The sequence below is a fragment of the Mustela nigripes genome, chromosome 13 (assembly GCF_022355385.1).
Source record: "Mustela nigripes isolate SB6536 chromosome 13, MUSNIG.SB6536, whole genome shotgun sequence".
In the NCBI taxonomy this organism is placed as follows: Eukaryota; Metazoa; Chordata; class Mammalia; order Carnivora; family Mustelidae; genus Mustela; species Mustela nigripes.
In genome coordinates, this window is record NC_081569.1 from 113,796,853 (window position 1) to 113,818,393 (window position 21,541).

A 21,541-nucleotide genomic window follows, 5' to 3' on the forward strand; every position below is an offset into this window, starting at 1 on the left:
GTTTGATCCCAGGACCCCAGGATCATGACTGCTTAATTGACTGAGCCACCCAGGCACCCCCTAATTCTAATTTTTAAAAGATTTGAGAGAGAGAGGGAGAGAGCATGAAAATACGAGCAAAAGGAGGGGCTGAGGAAGAGGGAGAGAGGATCTCAAGCAAACTGCCGGATGAGAACAGAGCCCAACCTGGGGTTCCATCCCAGGAGCCTGAGATCATGATCTCAGCTGAAATCAAGAGTCAGACACTTAACCGATGGAGCCACCCAGGCGCCCCCCAGTTTTATTTTTAAAATATGTACATATGCATACAAAAAAGGCTAAAATATGTCGCATGTGTCAAAAATGGTCATCCTGAGTAGGTGGGTGTACTTCCTTTATCTCTTTATTTTCTGAATTTCCTACAGTTAATATATGATCTTTTTAAAAACTTCTGAATAAGTGGGAAGCCTGTCTTCTAAGTACCCTATTCTACTGACTAGCATGATTCAACAGGAAATTCTCAATAGTAAAGGAAGGAATTAATGAGATGTCAAAGAACAAAAGCTCCTCAAATAGAGCTAGGGGAACACTAAAAACAGATTCTTGTGTCTCAATAACAGTAAGGATTCACCAGGAAGTTATTTAGATAGTATGATGCACTATAAGGTACTCCCAGACCACAGATCATGTCCAGTCTCACTTCTTCCATACAGAACTAACCTGGACAATATGTCTCCTGATTATATCACAGACACTCTCTTCATTTATTCTGAATAGTTTCTGATTTTTTCCTTTTTAAAAATAAAAACACTGCCTGCCTAACTTTTGCAAAATTTCTTGCATAAGCAACATTAGCAACATAATAAAGCTTTCTTTTCTCTGCTTGAGCAATTCTATATAAGTTGAGCAAATGCAAGCCCAATGCTTTTTAATCCTTTGAGGAAGGCACACGATACCCACCCACAAACAGGTATAAACAGAGATGTCAACCCTGAGAGTCAAGGGCTGCTTGAAGCTGGTTGCCAAACATGCAAATCTCAATTGTTTCTTGCCAGTATGTGGAAGGCAAAAACACATGCTTCAGTCATCTATGGCAGGGAGTGAATGGTATCTGTATAAACCATCAAACTTAATCAAGACACCACTAAAAAAGGAAACAAAACAATCCTTAGAGGTTCCAATTAGTCACTTGGCCTTAAGTAGTAACACAAAGGATACAAATGAAATTAGATACAAGACTTGAATGGAAATTCAGAATGAGAGAAGCTGTATAACAAGATTTTGACAGGCACCTAGGTTTGCAGAAAATTCCACCTCCTGAGTAATGTTCTTGGAAGGAAACAGACTTTCCAAAGTAGGGAAGTATAGGCTGACGAAGAATTAAAACTCGAGACTCAGCCAGTGACAGTGTGCCTCCAACCTGGAAAATCTCTACTGACTTCTCTAAAATAACGGGCACTGCCAACTTACTCAAAACAACTATGTTCAGGGACAATGAAACTGCACATAAAATGTAGTAGCAATGGGGTGCCAGGGTGGCACATTTGGTTAAGTGTCTAACTCTTGATTTCAGTTCAGGTCATGATGTCAGGGTCCTGGGATTAAGCCCTGTGTTGGGCTCTGCACTCAGCAGAGAGTCTGCTTGAGGATTCTCTCTCCCTGTCTCCCTCTGCTCCTGCCCCCCACCACTGTTCACACATACACACACTCTCTAAAATAAATAAATCTAAAAAAATAAATAAGGAAAGAATGTGGGGCGCCTAGGTGACTCAGTGGGTTAAGTCTCTGCCTTCGGCTCAGGTCATGATCTCAGGGTCCTGGGATCGAGCCCCACATCAGCAGGGAGCCTGCTTCCCCCTCTCTGCCTGCAGCTCTACCTACTTGTGATCTCTCCTCTCTCTCTCTCTCTCTCTGTCAAATAAATAAATAAAATCTTTTTAAAAAATAAATAAGGAAAGAATGTAATGGCAGAGAAAGCCAACAAAAGAGTTTAACACTTTACCTGAGTAAAGCCCTTTAGAAACACAGAACCTCATGAATTTCCCTATTGAGAGACCAGTTTTTAATCTGACTGTACTACTTAACTAGTTGCAAACTACTGGGCAAATCACTTCTTTGCTCTTCTGTGTCCCTATAAGTAAAATTAAAAGCTTCAATTAGATGACCATTCATCTTTTCCAGCAATAAAATTCTATGATTATACAGAGACAGAACATTAGTAAAAGAGCACAGTGACAATGGTGAAATTAGGCCTCTAAACCAGATCGCTTAAACCCTTTTTTAAAGATTTTATTTATTTGACACAGAGAGACAGAGAGCACGAGAGAGGAAACACAGGCAGAGGGAGTGGGAAAAGGGAGAACCAGGCTTCCTTCTGAGCAGGGAGCCCGATGTGGGGCTCCATGCCAGGATCTGGGATCATGACCTGAGCCAAAGGCAGACGCTTACCAACCAAGCCACCAGGCGCCCCTAAACTTCTTTACTGATGTCATTTCACAACATGAAAAATAGTCCAGAGCCAACTAGCCATATACCTGAAAAGCTACAATTCCTGAAAATCCTTCCCAGGGCCAATCTATACATTTGAGGGCCAACTTTTACTCCAAATGTATTCTGGTACTGGGCAGATACTCCATAACATGGAGTTTTAACAACATAGCTTTTTTTTTTTCTTTAAGATTTTATTTATTCATTTGAGAGAGTGAGAGAGAGAGCATGAAAAGGTCAGAGAGAGAAGCGGACTCCTCATGGAGCTGGGAGCCCAATGTGGAACTCGATCCCGGAATTCCAAGATCACAACCTGACCTGAAGGTAGTCGCTTAACCAACTGAGCCACCCAGGCGCCCTTAACGTAGTTTTAACATCAACATCACACCACATTTTGGATAAAAGCACCTTATGGAAAAAAAAATCCCACTCAGCGGGGAATCATTCCCCAAAACACCTTTCCTTAAAATGAACTGCAAAAGAAAAAACCCACAGGAAGACTTTTTTAAAGGGGGAAGGAAGAAGGTACAAGTGAACATCAGAACAATAACTTTAAGAGGAGGTATATACAAAGGAAGGGGTAACTTTTAGGCTCTGGACGTAGCCTTTTCTTAACAGTTTTAGCTGTCTCTACTGCTTTCTAATAAGAAAGGTAGGAACAAAGGACTAACCAACCATTCAGCCTCTCAGGCTCAACACGGTACCTTAAAAGTGGCAGCTAAAGGCCTGACAACAAAATGGAGGCTTGCAGGCTTTCTCACAGAGGCATTCCATGGTGAACAGGAAGAGCCAAGAGTAGGGCTTTGGTTTGACTTGAGTACCAGGCAGCTCAGGTGATTATGAGTAGGTAGCCATATAACTTACCATTGAAATTAGGACTTTTTTTTTTTTTTTTAAGAATGAAAGGAGTGTTAATAATTGTGCTGACACAGTGGGGAAATTGGGATAGTCCCAAGTAAACCAGAATATATGGTCACCTTGTTATCAGGTGACCAGATGCAGCAAGGTAGGCGGGGGACCTACAGAGTTACCTTATCAACTATATAAGGTAATCTTACCTTGCTGTATCAAGGGGTAGGAGCCAAGCAGAAGCAAAAGGGAAGATGGGAATCAGTCTTTCCACTAACATCTCCACTACTAGGATCTGTTATAAACCTATCAATTTCCTCAGGTGCCATTTTCTCATTGATTCCTACATGCCCCAATCCTCCAGAATGTAACTTCCATTTTAAAATTGGCCAGAATAAGAAAAAAATTCTCAGGGCACAGGGACTTGACCTCCAATGCATGTCAATTCTGCATCCTGAGAGGTGTATGATAGAATCTTGGGTATCAACACTGCAAAGTGCAATGAGTGAGTAAGGTATCAAGGAAAGTGTGACTTTAAAGGTATGGGGAGAGCAGATAACAAAAGTGACAAACTGCTGTTGTCAAGTCTTTCCCTGAATTCCTGACTTAGGATAACTGATGTGAAGAGCAAGTGGATTCTAACCCTCCTTGTTAACTCTATCTGTGAATAACCTTGGAAAGGAAATGCCTTCTTTTTCACAGAAGCAAAGTGCAGTTGCTGGTGACAGGAGTAAATTTTATTTGCAAAACATTCTAGTTAAGCTCACTAAGGATTAAACAGGCTTATCATTTGGTCTAGGAGTCATACCTTCCTTTGTTGATATTGTGTCTGAGCCAATGTACTTCCAAATGACTTACCAGTATTCTCTGGGCAAATTATCCCATGTTACCCTGTTTAAACTTCTTCCAAAAAGCACTTTATCGTTATTCATCTATGTCCTTATGAGGAGACACCTATTTCTTGTGGATAAAATCAGGCAAATGTACTCAACCAGTATGCTTTCAGGAGATAGCAAAATCAAATTACAGGCTAAGTAAACAGTATGAGTCATGTATGTTGTTTGCATTTTTGGTTGGGCTAATGGAGAAGAGGAACCAAACCGGTAACCAGAATATACCAACTCCTAATTATACTTCACTAAAGCAGGTAAAGTTTAACCCAGTGTGAAGTTACATGGTTTATGTAAGCAAGTGTAAACACACAAAGCGTAAGGAAGAAGGAGACTTTAGATGACTGTCAAGACCAACGTCTAGGTGAAGTGATTTCCAGCACCAAGAGAGATCTGATGGAGGGGTGTATATGGTAGCTATGACTAGAACTATGCTTACTGGCTTGAAGCCCACTGATCTATCCCCACAGCTATACCCCTTTCTTCATTTACACAAAAGCAGAGGGAAACGCAGTTAGCAAAGTATCAGTGTGATAGCAAGAGATGAGAATGTTGGGGAAAAGTCAGAGCCTACAGAACAGTCTAAAATTTTCAGAGTAGTCAGCGTATCTCAGCTGCTCCAGCAGACTCCGGCTGCAAATCCAGCTCTACCACAAACTACAGGAGCCTTGGAAGTCACTTAACTTCCCTGTGCCTCAGTTTCTTCATATGTAAAATAAGGATAACAGCACTAACCCTACCATTGGTAAGGTTAAGTATTAAATGTGGTCACATACATAAATGTGCCCGACATAGGAAACACTCCCAAATAATATGTGATAAATGAATGATGTGCTCAAAAATTAGCTATTTTTTGTTTAACATTTATCTTTTTGAACAGCAATGTTTCAGATGAACATCAGGTAAGGCATTCCTATTTAATTTGGTGGACCCTGGGGAGCACTGTAGATTTTTTTGAGGGATCAGCAGCAGATGTGTGATCATGACAGTTAAGTTCTGGGAGGCTTATTATGTTGGCAGCAGTGACTAGTAAGTATTAAAGCTGAAAAGAACAAAAACTTCGGAAGCAGCTACTGGAACCAAATTTTCTACAAAGACCAAGGTAACAGGCCAAAGTAGTAACCTTTCTTCATTCCTAGAATTATATTTCACTTCATTTTAACCAGAAACAAGGAATTCCAATATCTATTCTTCCACCAATGCCCTACCTGTTCTCTGCATTACAGAACCCTCAGCACTCATTGATCAGTGTCCTTTCTTGATTTTTTTAGCACCTAGTTATGACAATGAATACAAAACCTTCAAATGACTAGGCCATAGATAACACTGGCTATTCTCCAAGTGGCAAATAAAACATATGAAGTGCTTAGCAGAGAGCCTGGCATACATTATAAGCTAATTAAGATTAAAGAGGCACACACAGTATATTCCCATTAAATATTTTTAATGAACAAATAAACATAAGATACCTGTGCGGAACAAGTTAACTTTATTTACAGCAAAACACAGAAATATAATTAATCATCTAAGAGGAGCAGCTGGAGTTACACATGCGCTCAGAAATTGCTCATTTTTCAGTTTTCAATTTTTAAAAGATTCAAAAAAGGTAAATTACACTCTAAGAAAAGGGAAAGAAAAATATAAAAAGGCAACTCAGAAACAGCACATGCCACAAAGCAATGGGCCCTACTTGACCTGCGGACTGCCAAATACTAACAAGGCAGCTCCGGGCAAGTCATCTTTCTACTTTTCCATTCCCCTTTCCATAATATGATTCTCTTTCCTTCTCTCTGACTCAATGAGGAACAAAGAAGATACAAAAAAGACTACCTAATGCAGTACTTCCCGAGCTTCAGTCAATCTCAATCAACTTTTGATTTCTGCCATATCCATGTAACACATTCACCATTATTTTTCTTTACATTGACTTTAAAAAATTTTAACCTCACCTTAAGCAATAAATTCATTAAAAATATTTTATATATGCTGGTTAGCTTTTCCATTTAAATACTGATTCAAAGATCACTTAAAATCAGCTTACATATCCACAGGCAAATAGTAACCTAACCTTATAACTTAAAATCAAAATTTTAAACACAACAGAGAATCAAGCAGAAAAGAAATGTAATTTCACATTCTCACAACAATCTGAGGTTAATCTTAACAGATAAATATTCAGTTCTTTAATTGTTAAAAGACAATTCTTGGGGCACCTGGGTGGCTCAGTGGGTTAAGCCTCTGCCTTCGGCTCAGGTCATGATCTCAGGGTCCTGGGATCGAGTCCCACATCGGGCTCTCTGCTCGGCAGGGAGCCTGCTTCCTTCTCTCTCTCTCTATCTCTCTGCCAACCTCTCTACCTACCTGTAATCTCTCTCTGTCAAATAAATAAATAAATAAAATCTTTAAAAAAAAAAAAAAAGACAATTCTTATGTGGGTTACCAAAAATTGAAACTAGAACTGATTCCCTCTTAAGCTACACAATCTTCATTTGAATTAGGGTTTTAGTTCCTTTAATTTTAAAAGGCTTTAATACTACCCTTGAGTATCTAAATTCAGACTAAAACAATAAGAAAAGCAATTACTTCTTTCTTGAAACCATAAAAAAGAAAAAAATTAAGTGCTGTTTATTAACAAATGGAAGTGCCCTTCACTTGGCTCAATGCAGAAGATAAATGAAACTACTTCTTAACTCACAATTCAGAAGGCAACATCTATCTGTGTTTCAAGTTCTACTGGTCAGTAAAGCTTCCCTGATCTAAAGGATTCCAACTGCACTTTACAACCAACTCTAACAATAATCAGTGAATGAGCACTTGTGTCGTCCCCAGGATACATAACTGAGGGCTAATGCTCCTCTTAGAAACTCTTAGTAAAATCAAAAACACACTGGCATTAAGTTAAGTCAGTGATGATCCTTTGAACAATACAGAACACAAAGACAACTTTTTGCTGTGCTAATAATGTGTAATAAGAGTTCAACCTCACTGGCTTATTTTATTTATTTATTTGACAAAGAGAGAGAGACAGCAAGAGAGGAACACAAGCAGGAGGAGTGTGAGAGGGAGAAGCAGGCCTCCCGCTGAGCAAGGAGCCTGATACAGGGCTCAGAGCTCCATCCAAAGCCCGGGGATCATGACCTGAACCAAAGGCAAACCCTTAAAGACTGAGCCACGCAGGTACCCCCTCACTAGCTTATTTTAAAATATAAGTGACAAACCTGGGCATAATTCTAAATCTGCCAATCTCTGATAGGTATCAATTAGCTGACTGAAGAACAAGTGGGAAAAATAATGTGCATCTATAAATATCCATGTTACCTTATCCTTATGACATGATCTCTATAATTCATCATAGCAATGTCTTCCAAGGCCATCTCTAATGAACCCTTTCTTTCCCGCTAAAACTCATAAACAAGAGGATTATTTGCTATAATAAGTACAGCAAACCAGAGAAAAATTAGGTATCTACCAAAGTATCATAAAGCAGAGGGGAAACATTTTTTAAAGGGCCATGGACTGTTACAGATGATAAGTAAATGTTCCTAAAATGCAAGGTTAAGAGCATGGTTTATACCTAATTCATCATTTCTGTTCTAATTGCTTCTGCTTTACAAAACATGTACTCAAAAACTATTTGTTGAATTAATTAATAGACCAAAAGATAAAATTTAACACCTTCACAGCAATAGATTATGGATAAATAGAAAGGCCCAGAAGAAAATCCAATAACTGATTCCCTAATCACCTTATTGAAATGTATGTACTATGAAAGCTTTTTCGAGTCACAAATCTGCCCTACCACTAGCCATATTTTTCCTGATAAACTAACCACTGGACCAACAAATTCATTCCAAATAAACACATGAGAAGTTCTAATAAAGCTAAAACTTTATTCCACTGGCTAAAGCCAAACACTTTACCTGTAGATAACATGCTCTTAGATGAACTGACAAAAAAACTGATTCCATAAAATTGACAGAATTAGTGATTGGTAAACAGTAATGATCATTAATTGATAGGTTCAAATCGAGCATATGGTTATTATCACAGCTATTATTTGATGTTTAAAAATACTCTTTGATGAGAATACTGGGGTTAAGCTTATTTACAAAGCATTTTTTTTTTGAAAGATTTTATTTATTTACTTGACAGAGATCACAAGTAGGCACACAGAGAGAGAGGAGGGGAAGCAGGCTCCCCACCGAGCAGAGAGCCCCATTTGGGGCTCGATCCCAGGACCCTGGGATCATGACCTGAGCGGAAGGCAGAGGCTTTAACCCACTGAGCCACCCAGGCGCCCCTGACAAAGCATTTTTAACAGTTCTCATTGAGAGCTTTCTCAATTTTTCACATTGTACGGTCCTATACACAAAAGAATGTTAGATATTGAAAGTCCTATGCGCAAATAAATGTTAGATATTGAAAGTGTCAATCTCCTAAAAGCTTTTGGTGAGGGTCAAGCTAAATAACCATACGAAGCTTTGCAGCAACAGCAACCAAAGCAAAAGCAGGGGCTAGGCTCTGATGCTAAGAACTTAACAAGTGTTATTTCTAACCAGAAATGTGTCCTCACCACAACCCTGTGAGGTATTACAGCTCTTAATATATAACTGAGGAATCGGAGAGTGAGTGACTTAACAAAGCTTACCCAGTTAGCAAGTAGCTGATATTCACCCCCAGGCGGCCTGACTCCAGAATTCATGCTATTAATCTCTACCTAACTTATGATAATAAAGTCAGAGACCCCCATGAAACAGAAATAGAACTAAACAGTTATCACTTATAAATATTATGACCAAATAGATATAGTTAAATGTCTCTCTCCATGCACAACTCCTGTTAACTAACGCTGAAACAGTAGTTACAGATGCTATTGGAAAAACTTCTGAAGGTGTTTTTCCTACATTTAGTCATAAGAATCAAGAAAGAGATGGGCGCCTGGGTGGCTCAGTGGTCTGGGCTGCTGCCTTTGGCTCGGGTCATGATCTCAGGGTCCTGGGATCGAGCCCCGCATCTGCTCCGCAGGAAGCCTGCTTCCCTCTCTCTCTCTCTCTCTCTCTCTGCCTGCCTCTCTTGTGATCTCCGTCTGTCAAATAAATAAATAAAATCTTTAAAAAAAAAAAAAAGAATCAAGAAAGAGAACATAATCCCTCCTGAAACTTAAAACTTCATACTAATGGGTTATTAATCTGCTAGTTCTACAGGTTCTGATTATCAATTAGTCTTAAATATCAATTTCAGGGAAAATAGTATTATTAGATGCAACCAAAGACTTAAAGGGTAAACCCAGGATATCTCCCAAATATGTGTTCTGGCATAAATTCCTTGATGTTGATAGGATCTCTTATATGAGTAGTACTTCAACGTACCTTGTGCCTTTTCATTCCACATCAAAAAGTCACAAAACTATCCTGTCTGCCCCATTTGCACAGGTCTGTTACCAATACTGTAAGAACAAGTGTCAGCTAATAATATTACAGGTTAAAAGTACCAAAGGGAAGGAAAACAAGCTCAGCATTTTCTCTGAGAGACAGGTCACACTGTTCAGCTCACAAACCTAAATTTTACCTAAGGTAATTATTACAAGAGCCCTTCAGGTAAGTGCTGGTACATCAGGAAGCAGACCCAGAGAGGCTTAGCAACTTGACTACAAGGTCACACATTAAATGACACAACAGTGATGTATAATGCTATACCCCTTACAGGACAGCAAAGTAATGCCCTTTTCTGATCAACAATAAAGAAAAACACTTTTTAAGTTAAATATATTTTAATGTTTAAAAAAAAAAAATCCTCCCACTTGTTGCTATCACAGTCTCACTGCCCAGCAGAACACCTTTCTCCTTCCTGATTTTCTCGGGCTTACTCTTAATATCTGCTGGCCTCATTGCGCCCTGGAAAAGGGGCTAGCTATTAGAACAAAACAGCAATGATATATCCTTAACAAACCACATTTTATAAGGCCACAGGAACCATGCAAATATTTTTGCCCTAGGTATAAGTTAATTCTGCCAAATAGTTATGTGTCAGTTACAAGAAATGTGAGCCTGCCCAAACATTTAGGAAATAAAAACAGTGAACAAACTATGAACATACTATCATTTTACTCACGGCTTTCTAAAGTCTTTAACCAACCCAGACAAGATACAAGAACAACAAAATGCAGAAAGGTAATCTCATTGCCATCTTAGAGTCTGGCCTCCCACCACATTATTGTGAAACATAAGGGATACACAGCATTAGCCTCAAAATCCTAAGAGCCTCTCCCCTGGTGTTAACTGCTAAAGGGCAATGACAGATAAGAGAATATGTAAACCTGACACTTTAAATAGTTTTAAATTGGAGAAGATTATTGAAGGACTTCTCAGAACAATATTTAATTACCTTTAACAAGTTAAGGTGTATTTATGACTCCCAGAGGGGGCTTCCTTATCTGAAGCAAACAGGAGGAAATTTCTGTTAGCATAAGTTGTACTGATAATGGAAGGTGAATAGCTAAAAAGGCTTTTAACCAAAAGTTTTTGTTCAGGAAATAAGAAAGAAAAGCTAAGTGTATTTGAGCTGGGGGTGGGGGGCTGTGCAGGCCCTTCTGGGTCCCGTTGCATGGACTAGAAACAAGGACAGGAGTAGATAAAAAGGAAACAGGAAGGACTGAGTTAGAGGAAGTGTGGAGGGGAGGGAGGAGGAGTAAGGAAGGAGCAAAGGCGACTGAAACCCAGAAAGTAATGATGGAGATGGGCAACTCAGGCCTAGAAAAATAAGGAAATAAATGCCTGAAACCAGGTTTGCCAGAGCCTGCCCTGTGGAAAGGACTCTCCTCTTCTATAGGACTACAGTTAAGATAAATTAACAGGCCAAGACTAGAGAAAAAGGGGTTCATTTGAGACACAGGGGAAGGTTCTGAGCAAGGGTTAACTTACTGAGAATAGAGACAACATTTCAGTGTTTCTTCAAAAGTGTTGTTAAACTGGGTGAGTTGTAAGGCATGTAAATTATATCTTAATAAATCTGTTATTTTTAAAAAGTGTTAAGCCGGGAAACGTATGACTGTACCGTAACTAGTTCAGCCTGTAAGAGTACCCCCCCCCCAAATTCCCTCACCAGTAGGAAGAATTTCCTTGTGTCTGGGGACAACTCTGTTGGAAAACATCAGTCTGTCAAGGAGACTAGAGTATAATAAATACAGAAGGAAAACAAAAACAAGAACAAAAACAAACAAACAAACAAAAAACGGTGAGCTCTCTAAAGAGATCTTCCCCATTTCTGCCCTCGGAATTTTTGGCAGTGTTGGGGAAGGAAGCTTTTGTTTGGAGTATGCCTTGAAGTAGAATATCAGGTTTCTTCAGCGGATGATCTAGGGCCAAAATCTACCTAGTCAAAGAGAAAACGATCTAGGGTGGAAAAGTCAAGTGAGTTCTGGAGAAACCCCAGAAGGTTTATCGTGAAAGGATCACACAAGTCTTATCTCTGCTACCCCTAAATTGGACTGTACGCCCGTGCCACTTCCGACTGTTACTCGCGATGAAGACGGATGCTTTGCCATGATCGCAGAAGTTTCTGGCCAGCTGCCCACTGACGTAAATTAGAAAACCATTCGGGGACCGGCCTGGGTGAAGCGAAGCGCCACGTCCAGCGCTGGGCTCCCGCTTCCTCCCTCTCAACGCAGGAAAAGGGACGCAGCAGGGTAGAAGGCGAGCCGTCTTCGCTCCCCCCCCCTTCAACCGCTTTCGGGGAGTCGCCCGGCTGGCCGCATCCCCAATCGCCCACCTGGGGCCCGAGACACCCGCCCCCCCCCCCCCCCGGGGGGGGGGGGGGGGCGCGCCGCGCGCCCCCCCCCCCCCCCCCCCCCCCCGGGGCCCGGGCCCCCCCCCCCCCCCCCCCCCGGGGAGGAGGGCGGCGGCGGCGGCGAGCGCCCCCGCGGGCAGCAGGCGCACCTCCCCCGGGGCAGCTGTCGCCGCGGCCCGCCCGGCCCGGGCCTCCCCGGGAGCAATAGGCTATCGATTCAGCTGCCTGTCGCTAGGAGCCCCGGGAGAGCGAGGCCTACACCGCCGGGCCGGAGCCCCGGCCTCGATTTCGCCACTTTCCCCACACCAGAGGGGGAGCCCGGGGGCAGCCGAGCCCAGCTGGGCGGGAGGGAGGAGGCGCGGAGACCACCTGCAACGGGCAGCGGCCGGCAAAGGGGGTGCGGGCGGGGGTGCTGCAGCCAACAAGTCTCTGGGGGTCGCCCACCCACCACCCCCCGCCTCACAAGTTACGCGTTCAAGTTCTGGCCGGTGCCCCGTAGCCTCCAGAGACCCCAGTACTGCCCACACCGTAAGAAAAACACGACGCGGAAGAGGCCACTACAGCAAAGGGGAGATGGAGCCGGGCCCCTCAGGGCGCCGACGGGGCAGGGCGGCCAACAGCTTCCCGCCCGGCTCCTCTCCTCGCTCACTCAGCCAGCCCCCCGACCCCTCGGCGGCCAGCCCTGTCACCGCCCGGCCCCCAGCCCCAAGGCCCCTTCTCCAGGACGCCGGCGCCAGGGACTCGAGCTCCCCCTGGCCTCCGGCGCGCCTCGGCCTCCTCCCCCTCCGAATCCCCAAAATGCCCCCCGCACCTTTTAAAGTACACCGAGCAAGAGTTTCCCATCAAACTTTGTCAGGCGGTAATCTCGCCCCCCCCCCATCCCCGACCCACACTTCCAGGGCAGTCATCAGGAGAGATCACTTTGCACTTGGGATAAAGCGAATTAAGGACCTGTCAACCATTTTAGGATTTTTTTTTTTTTTTTTAAACAGAAGACATCCTCTCCTTCCCCTCCCTCCCCTGCAAGGGTTTGAAATTGACACCAAACCTTCCCACCGCAGAAGAGGGGTTGAGGAGGGAGGGGGTGGGGGCGGAGGGCAGGAGGAGGGTGGCGAGGGAGAGCGAAAGGGGAGGTTGGAAGGGGGCCGGGAGGCGCGGGGCGGGGAAGGGGGTTGATTTACCTGAGACCAGCCACTGGCCTCCATTGTTGGAGAATTCAATGGCATTGACACAGCCGAAGTGGCCGAGGAGGTCCTTCTTGTAGAGGTTTCTGCAGCCTCGCAGGCGTCTCCTCTGAAAGTCCTGAGTGAGCAGGGGGTCCCCATGCAAGCCCCGCTGGGACAAGAAGCCCACCACTGACCTCATGCTGCCCCCCAGGCCAGCTCTCCTCTTCATGCTGGAACCGCCGCCGCCGCCGCTCGCGCCGCCGCCCCTCCCTCGGCCTCACGCGCGGCCGCCGCTCTCCCCCCACCCAACCCTCCCCCCGCGCTGCGATCCGGATGGTTCTTTAACCAGCCATGGCAGACGGAGCGAGGTGTGCAGACACTCGGTGGCGTTCGCGGCTTCCTGAGGGTCCCCTCCCTCTCTTTCCCCCCCTAGGCTCCTCCCTCTCCTCCGCCTCCTCCAGCAGCTGATCTTCAGCTGCGGCCGCGCTTCCGCGACGCGCGGCCCTTCCGCCGGCCGCCGGTGCCGGGGAACGCGGGCGGCGGCTGCCCCTCCCCCGCCGTGGGCTGCTGGCCGGAAGAACGCGGGCGGCTGGCCTGGAGACCGCGGGCGGCGGCGCGGCTTTCCCGCCGCAGCTCCTCCCGGCGCTGCGCCCCCTGAGTGCCGCACTCTGTGAAGTTGAGGGCGCGTAACAATCGGAGCGGTAGCGGGGCTGTGAGCTCGCCTTCCTCCCCCGGCGGCCGGCGCTCCTTCCCCACCCGCGGGCCCGGCATCGGGGCGAGGTCGGCTCCCCGCTCCTCTTTTTTTCGGTGGGGAGAATGCAGCGCGGGGGTGGCGGAGGGGTGGAGGACGGGCTGTGGTCGCCCGCCCCGGGTTCGTCTCATCTCCCCCCCCTCCCCGAGCCCAGTCCATGGAAAGGGAACCTGGAGTTAGGGCTGGACACGGGGTAAGGCCGCTTGGGGGTTTTGTGAGTGCACCCGTCCCTCCCCTACCAAGTAAATGTTTTAATACTACCCGCATCCCACCCCACCGCCCCCGGTTCAGTTCTCCCTTCCTACAGCCATTCAGTAAAAAGGCTATACTGTCCGTCTAGTAGATAGTAAGAGTGGTATATGGGAAGGGGGGGGGGGGGGATTCTTAATATGGAGGGCGAAAATTGCCCAAACTGAGTTGAGAAAGCTCCGAGAAACAAAGTACTTTCTGTCCTTTAGTTCTAGGTACATTCATTCGTAAGACACAAGAAGCTTTACCCGAAAACAGCAATATATGTTATTTAATTGGGTGCAGTGAGCTCTTCAAGGTCTTGATTGTGGAGCCCTGATGCTATACAGCTGTTAACCAGCAGCTGTGTTCCAGGCCAGAAGTAGCTGCATTACAGTAGACCAGGAGCCTCCCTGTTGACCCCAGCAAGAAGACTGGGTGTTAAGTGCTTTGGAATTCTACCAGATGCAGTAAAAGTCCCCCTGTCCGTGTGTTGTAGTTTTGCTAGAAGCAAAAAAGAAAGTCGTTGAAAGAAACCATGGTCGGCTACTGAAACAGGCAGGTGTCCGTTTCGCCCTTTCAATTTAGCAGGAATTGCATCCTCTGTATCAGAGATGGCACAGGGGCGGTTGAGTATACACCCATCAAAGGTGGGCTGAACACGGAAGAGGACACCCATCAGGCAAAATCACCTACTCCTACTTTTTGCAATATGGTTAATCATACCAATAACATATGCAATTAAGTGTTTAAAAGTCAACATAATAGCAAATGTCATTTGATAGCTTAGATAGTCACCAAATTTGAGGAATTACGGTTTTAATGGAGATTATTTTCCTAAATAGGAAAATGTCTAGTGCTATCTTTTTAAAAAGTTTTGTTCTCAGGATGCTTCATTGTGTTTATTCGTTATAATAGCCCCATAAAGATCAGTAGTCATATACCAGCTTGATGAATGATTTTTTAGCACCCAACATCTTTTTTTTTTTTTTAAGATGTTATTTATTTGAGAAAGAGAGACCGCACGAACGGGAGGGGCAGAGGGAGAGAGAGAATCTCAAGCAGACTCCATGCTGAGCTTAGAGCCCAAAGCAGGGCTGAATGCCAGGCCCCTGAGATCATGACCTGACCTGAAGCCAAGAGTCCCTCACTTAACTGTGCCACCCAGATGCCCCCCAACATCTTTTCCTCATAGCAATATCATAACGTGTAATTAAACATTTATTTTTGTTATTTTATCAGACTGTCCCCGACTCTGCTGTAAGCTCTCAGAGAGGGACCATGTGTTTCTTGTGTCCCGAGTCAGTACATCCTGGCACTCAGGGACCACTTGAATATTTGTTGAATATTTGAATGAACTTAAGGAGTAGGGAAGAATATGGAAGGGAAGGTAATGCCTTCTGTTATAGAAGGATTGAGTTTGAGATATCCGTACTTCATTCCAGTGGAGATGATTTCAAAGCCAGTTTCCTATCTCACTGTTCCTTTGCTTAACACAGTCAGTCCACATATTCAAAAACAGAAGTCATCTGGCACCTTCTAGATCAATAAGACATCATTTATACCTACCTTATTTGCTTGCAAGGGGAGAGATGGACACAGTGATGATGTGGTTTAAGTGGCCTTTACTGTGGCAATATATGACACACTCTCAAGCTCTCCCCTCTTTAAACATATACCTTTTCTCCACAACTTTAAATGTAACTTGCTTTTCCCCAATCCCTGGAATAACTGTCCCATTTACCGCAGCCTAAAAATAGACAAGGATCTGATCACAAGCCAGCCCAATTCTAGGACTTTGCTAGAAACTTCCTTAACTGTTCAGTGACCAACCAGAACAGAAATGTAGGACCACTCAGTCTCTTTATCTCCTACTGCTGGTCTGGGCAGCTTTTTGTAAGGAGAATGCATAAAATCTCACTCTTCATTGTCCCATAATTGGGGTTGCCAGATAAAATGCAGGATGCCCACTTCAATATGAATCCCAGAAAAACAGTAGTTTTTAGCATATATATTTTCTGTACAATATTCAGAATATACTTAAAGTAATTATTCATTGTTTACCTGAAATTCAAATCAAATTGGAGCATCCTATATCTTTTGCTAAATCTGGCAGCCCTACCTATAATATAATCCAGCTTCAAAAGATCAAGTCCCATGATATCTATTTGCTTTTATTACAAATTTAACATGGTCTCTTGTGTCATTTATTGCAAACTAATATTATACATAACTTTAACATTTAATCAACTTCAGTGATCATATGAGGTTGGCCTTTCTGATACAGGCATTTATAGTAAAAAGTCCAGTGTACTTAACTTAAAATAGGGAATGAAATTGGAGTCTTGGATAATCTATCCACTACATAGAATGAACCGGGAAAGGGAAAAAGAGTAGAAAATTCATATTTTTCTCACCTAGGCCCAGAAACTCCTACATAATGACACCATTTTGAATTTCATTCTGGAAGAACATTGTTTTGAAAACTCATTCTGGAAAAACCAAGATATGGAAATTACTTAACAAGGGAACCATTACTCCTTGCTCCACCATCAGAAGAATACTGATCAAACATAGAGTCCCCAGAAATTCATTTGTTCTTTAGCTTCTCTTTTGTTTGAGCCAATATCACTGAAGGAAGGGTAAAAAGATCTTTAAAAACTGACTAGATGCTAAGGAAATGCTCTAAAAACAAAACAAAAACTAAGAAAAGACTAAGCCCCTGCTCACATATTTACTAAATTCTAGCGTATTAAGAGCTACATATGGACACTAACATTCTCAGAAACTTTTCGCTTAAAAACATTTTCAACTCCAAAATAAAAATAAACTACTCATAGATAAGAGATATTAATTCAGACAAAGATCAATGCCCTAACTATACATATAATTTGGCTATCATTTAAGTTTTAAAGGATGTTATTTATTGGCCATTTCAAATAGAAGTCCATTTTAATTTTGAAAAAAAAATCTAAATACAAATTCCTCCAACAAGATCTATAGGATCAGAAGATATAATTTTATAATTTTAACTCTTACATTTAGGTCTATGATCTATTTTGTTACTTTTTTTTTTCAAGATTTATTTATTTTAGAGTATATATGAGAGAGTGAGCTGGGGCAGGGGCAGAGGGAGGGAGAGAATCCTCAAGTAAATTCCCCGCTGAGCAGGGAGGCTGGCTCCATTCCAGGATGCAGAGTTCAACCCCTGAGCCAAAGTCAGCTGCTTAACCAACTGAGCCACCCAGGTGCCCCAAGTTAACTTTTTATATAGTGTGAGGAAGGGGTCTAACTTTATTCTTTTGCATGTGGAGATCCTGTTGTCTAAGCAGTATTTTTTTTTTTAAGACTGTTCTTCCCCCATTGAATTGCTAGTAAATAGAAATGCAATAGATTTTTGTATATTGTCCTTATATCCTGCAAACTTGCTTCACCAATTTATTAGCTCTAATAGTTTTTGTGTTTCTCAAAGTTTCTATATGCAATACCATGTCATAGACTCATAGAATAGTTTTAATTCTTCCTTTTCAATCCAGATGCCTTTTATTTCTTTTTCTTACCCAATTGCCTTGGCTGGAACCTTAGGTACAATGTTGAATAGAAGTAGTAAGAGTGGACATCTTGGCGGCTTATATCTCATATTAGGGGGAAGCCTTTAGTCTTTTAGTCAGCACTAAATAGTGTTAGCTGTGGGTTTTATGTGATTTCTTTACAGGAATTGCAGAAATTCCTTTTTATTCCAAGTTGTTGAATGTTTTTATATGAAAAAGTGTTATTAGATTTTTTCAAATGCCTTTTCTTTGTCTATTGAGATGATCATATGGTTTCCTCCTTTGCTATATTATGTTGATTGATTTCATTAAACCAATCTCTCATTCCTAGATAAATCCTATTTGATCATGGTATTTATTTTTTTTTTTTAAAGATTTTATTTATTTATTTATTTGACAGAGAGAAATCACAAGTAGATGGAGAGGCAGGCAGAGAGAGAGAGGGAAGCAGGCTCCCCGCTGAGCAGAGAGCCCGATGCGGGACTCGATCCCAGGATCCTGAGATCATGACCTGAGCCGAAGGCAGCGGCCCAACCCACTGAGCCACCCAGGCGTCCCTGATCATGGTATTTAATCCATTTTATATGTGGCTGGATTCACTTTAGTAGTATTTTGTTGAAGATTTTTGTGATATAAGGTTGTCTTTAGTTTTCTGATGATATCTTTGTCTAGTTTTGGGATCAGGGAAATACTGGCCTCAGAATGAGTTGGGAAGTCCATCCTCTATTTTTTGGAAGAGTTTGTGAAGGATTAGCATTAATTTTTTTTTAAACATTTGGTTGGGGAGCATCTGGCTGGCTTAGTCAATAGAGCATGTGACTCTTGCTCTCAGGTCATGAGTTCAAGCCCCACGTTGGGGGTAGAGTTTACTTTAAAACTAAATAAATAGGGGTGCCTGGGTGGCTTAGTTAGTTAAGCATATGCCTTTGGCTCAGGTCATAATCTCAGGGTCCTGGGATAGATCCTTGCATCTGGATTCCTGCTTGGCAGAGAGCCTCCTTCGCCTTCTGCCACACCCCACCCCTCTACCCCCACCTTCACTCTTTCTCACTCTTTCTCAAATAAATAAATTTAAAATCGTAAAAAAAATAAAAAAATAAAAAATAAACTTCTTATTTAAAAAATAATAAATAAACACATAAAGCTATTTAAAAATATTTTTTTTAAGATTTTATTTATTTATTTGACAGATCACAAGTAGGCAGAGAGACAGGCAGAGAGAGGGGGAAGCAGGCTCCCCGCTGAGCAGAGAGCCCAATGTGGGGGTTCATCCCAGGACCCTGGGATCATGAGACCTGAGCCGAAAGCAGAGGCTTTAACCCACTGAGCTACCCAGGTGCCCCTAAAAATAATTTTTTAAAAATAAACATTTGGTAGAATTCACCAGGGACATCACCTGGCCTTTTCTCCGTGGGAAGGTTTTGATTACTGATTTAATCTCTTTACTTGTTATAGTTCTATTCACATTGTGACTTTTTTTTTCTTAAAGATTTTACTCATTTATTCAATGAAGAGAAAGAGACACAGTGAGAGAGGGAACACAAGCAGGGAGAGAGGGAGAAGCAGGCTTCCGGCCCAGCAGGGAACACGTTGCCTGTGGATCCCAGGACCCTGGATCATGACCTGCCCCAAAGGCAGATGCTTAACGATTGAGCCACCCAGGTGCCCGTCTCTTTCTAACTTTTTAAGTTGGAGGGGTTGTTACTGATTTGAGATCTTTATTTCTAAAATAGATGTTTAGAGCTATTTATTTCTATTTAAGCACTGTTTTAACTGCATCCTATAAATGTTTGTATGTTGTGTGTTTTCATTCATCTCAAAGTGTTTTCTTTTTTTCTTTTTAAGATTTTATTTATTTGACAGAGAGAGATGGGAGAGGGAACACAACTGAGGGGAGCAGGAGAGGGAGAAAGCAGGCCTCCTGCTGAGCAGGGAGCCCAACGGAGGGCTCTATCCCAGGACCCCAGGATCATGACCTGAGCCAAAGGCAGACACCTAACGACTAAGCCAGCCAGGCACCCCTCAAAGTGTTTTCTAATTTCCCTAATTTCTTCCATGACTCTTTGATTATTTAAGAGCGTATAGTTTCTACACATTCTCAAATTTCCCAAATTTCCCTCTGTTCATTGATTTCTAATTCTTTTTTTGAAGGGGGGCATTTTTACAGATCTTGAAGTGAGTTCCCAGGCTGTGTATTACTTGAATTCAGTAAAGTCAAAATATTAGTTGTTACTAAAATTTTTAAACCATATTCCAACTTACTTTCCAAACTTTTGGTTCAAGTTTGCCATGCATAATTCTTCATGATGAATGAAATCTAGTTTGAAATAACCTTTATGGAGTGAAAGTGGACAAAAATTCTCAATGGCCAGGATTATTCATTTGGTATTTACTCAGTGACATTTTTTGCGCTATTCTATACCAACCATCTGGGTTTTGTATATTTGAAGTTTCCTTGACAAAATCATCATGAGCCAGCTGCTTTTACATATTTTTAATTTTAGGCTTCCACATGAAAAATGAGTGGCGTGAGAAACTGTTGACAGTTATTTATTGCACCAGGTATGTAGGCATATAGCCAAGATATCTTTTCCAGAAATGGTCCCATGGATTTAAAATGTTTGTTGAGGGACGCCTGGGTGGCTCAGTTGGTTAAGCAGCTGCCTTCGGCTCAGGACATGATACCAACATCCTGGGATGGAGTCCCACATCGGGCTCCTTGCTCGGCAGGAAGGCTGCTTCTCCCTCTGCCTCTGCCTGCCATTCTGCCTGCCTGTGCTTGCTCTATCTCCCTCTCTTTCTCCAAATAAATAAAATCTTTAAAAAAAAAATGTTTATTGAGCATTTTTAGCGTAATACCATTTAGAAAATAAATACTGTTCAGAAAATAAAATTGGGCAATTCCCTTTCCCCAAAGTAAAATATGCTCAAGGAAAAGTAAGAAGACTCTTTGGTACAGAAGTCAAATTTAAATTGTCTTCATGGGGGGTACCTGGGTGGCTCAGTGTGTTAAACCTCTGCCCTCGGCTCAGGTCATGATCCCAGGGTTCTGGAATCGAGCCCCGCATCAGGCTCTCTGCTCAGTGGGGAGCCTGCTTCCCCCCAACTTTCTCTCTGCCTGCCTCTCTGCCTACTTGTGATCTCGGTCAAATAAATAAAATAAAATATTTTTTAAAAAATAAAATAAATTGTCTTTATGGGGGTGTCTGGGTGGCTCAGTCGTTACCTGTCTGCCTTTGGCTCAGGTCATGATCCTGGGGTCCTGGGATTGAGCCCCGCATCATCAGGCTCCCTCTCAGCAGGAAGCCTGCTTTTTCCTCTCCTGCTCCCCCTGTTGTGTTCCCTCTCTCACTGTGTCTCTCTCTGTCAAACAAATAAAATCTTTAAAAAAAAAATTGTTTTGGGGCGCCTGGGTGGCTCACTGGGTTAAAGCCTCTGCCTTCAGCTCAGGTCATGATCCCAGAGTCTTGCAATCGAGCCCCGCATCAGGCTCTCTGCTCAGCAGCAAGCCTGCTTCCCCCCTCTGTCTCTGCCTGCCTCTCTGGCTACTTGTGATCTCTTTCTGTCAAATAAATAAATAAAATATATTTTTTTAATTGTCTTTATGGGCTCAATGGTAATCAAGGACAGGCTTTTGGAAAAAGAACTGACCACTGCGTGTGTTAATAAACTTGTTCCCCCTTCCTTCTGAAGAAACTGCATGAACTCATATCAATGTAATTAACATTCTTGGCTACAGATCCTATTTAAGTTGGAGCTGGTGATGTACCTGGTTATCAGTGAACTTGCTGGAAGATATTTATTATTTAAATCACAAAATGATAAAACTTATAGGATCTCAGAAATCACTTGGTC

General features: G+C 42.8%; 1 protein-coding gene across 2 annotated transcripts in view; it reads right to left on the reverse strand.

Annotated features, from left to right (window-relative positions):
• Window positions 1–13,465, reverse strand: part of DCAF5 (DDB1 and CUL4 associated factor 5) — a 102,346-nt gene extending 88,881 nt beyond the window's left edge. Inside the window, exon 1 of one of the 2 annotated variants that reach the window (XM_059373470.1) lies at window positions 13,172–13,465. In XM_059373470.1, coding sequence (XP_059229453.1) covers window positions 13,172–13,385 — 214 coding nt within the window. In that variant the 5' untranslated portion in view covers window positions 13,386–13,465. The remainder of the gene's footprint in view (window positions 1–13,171) is intronic. The other variant, XM_059373471.1, reaches the window with a different exon arrangement.
• Between the last annotated feature and the right edge of the window lie 8,076 nt (window positions 13,466–21,541).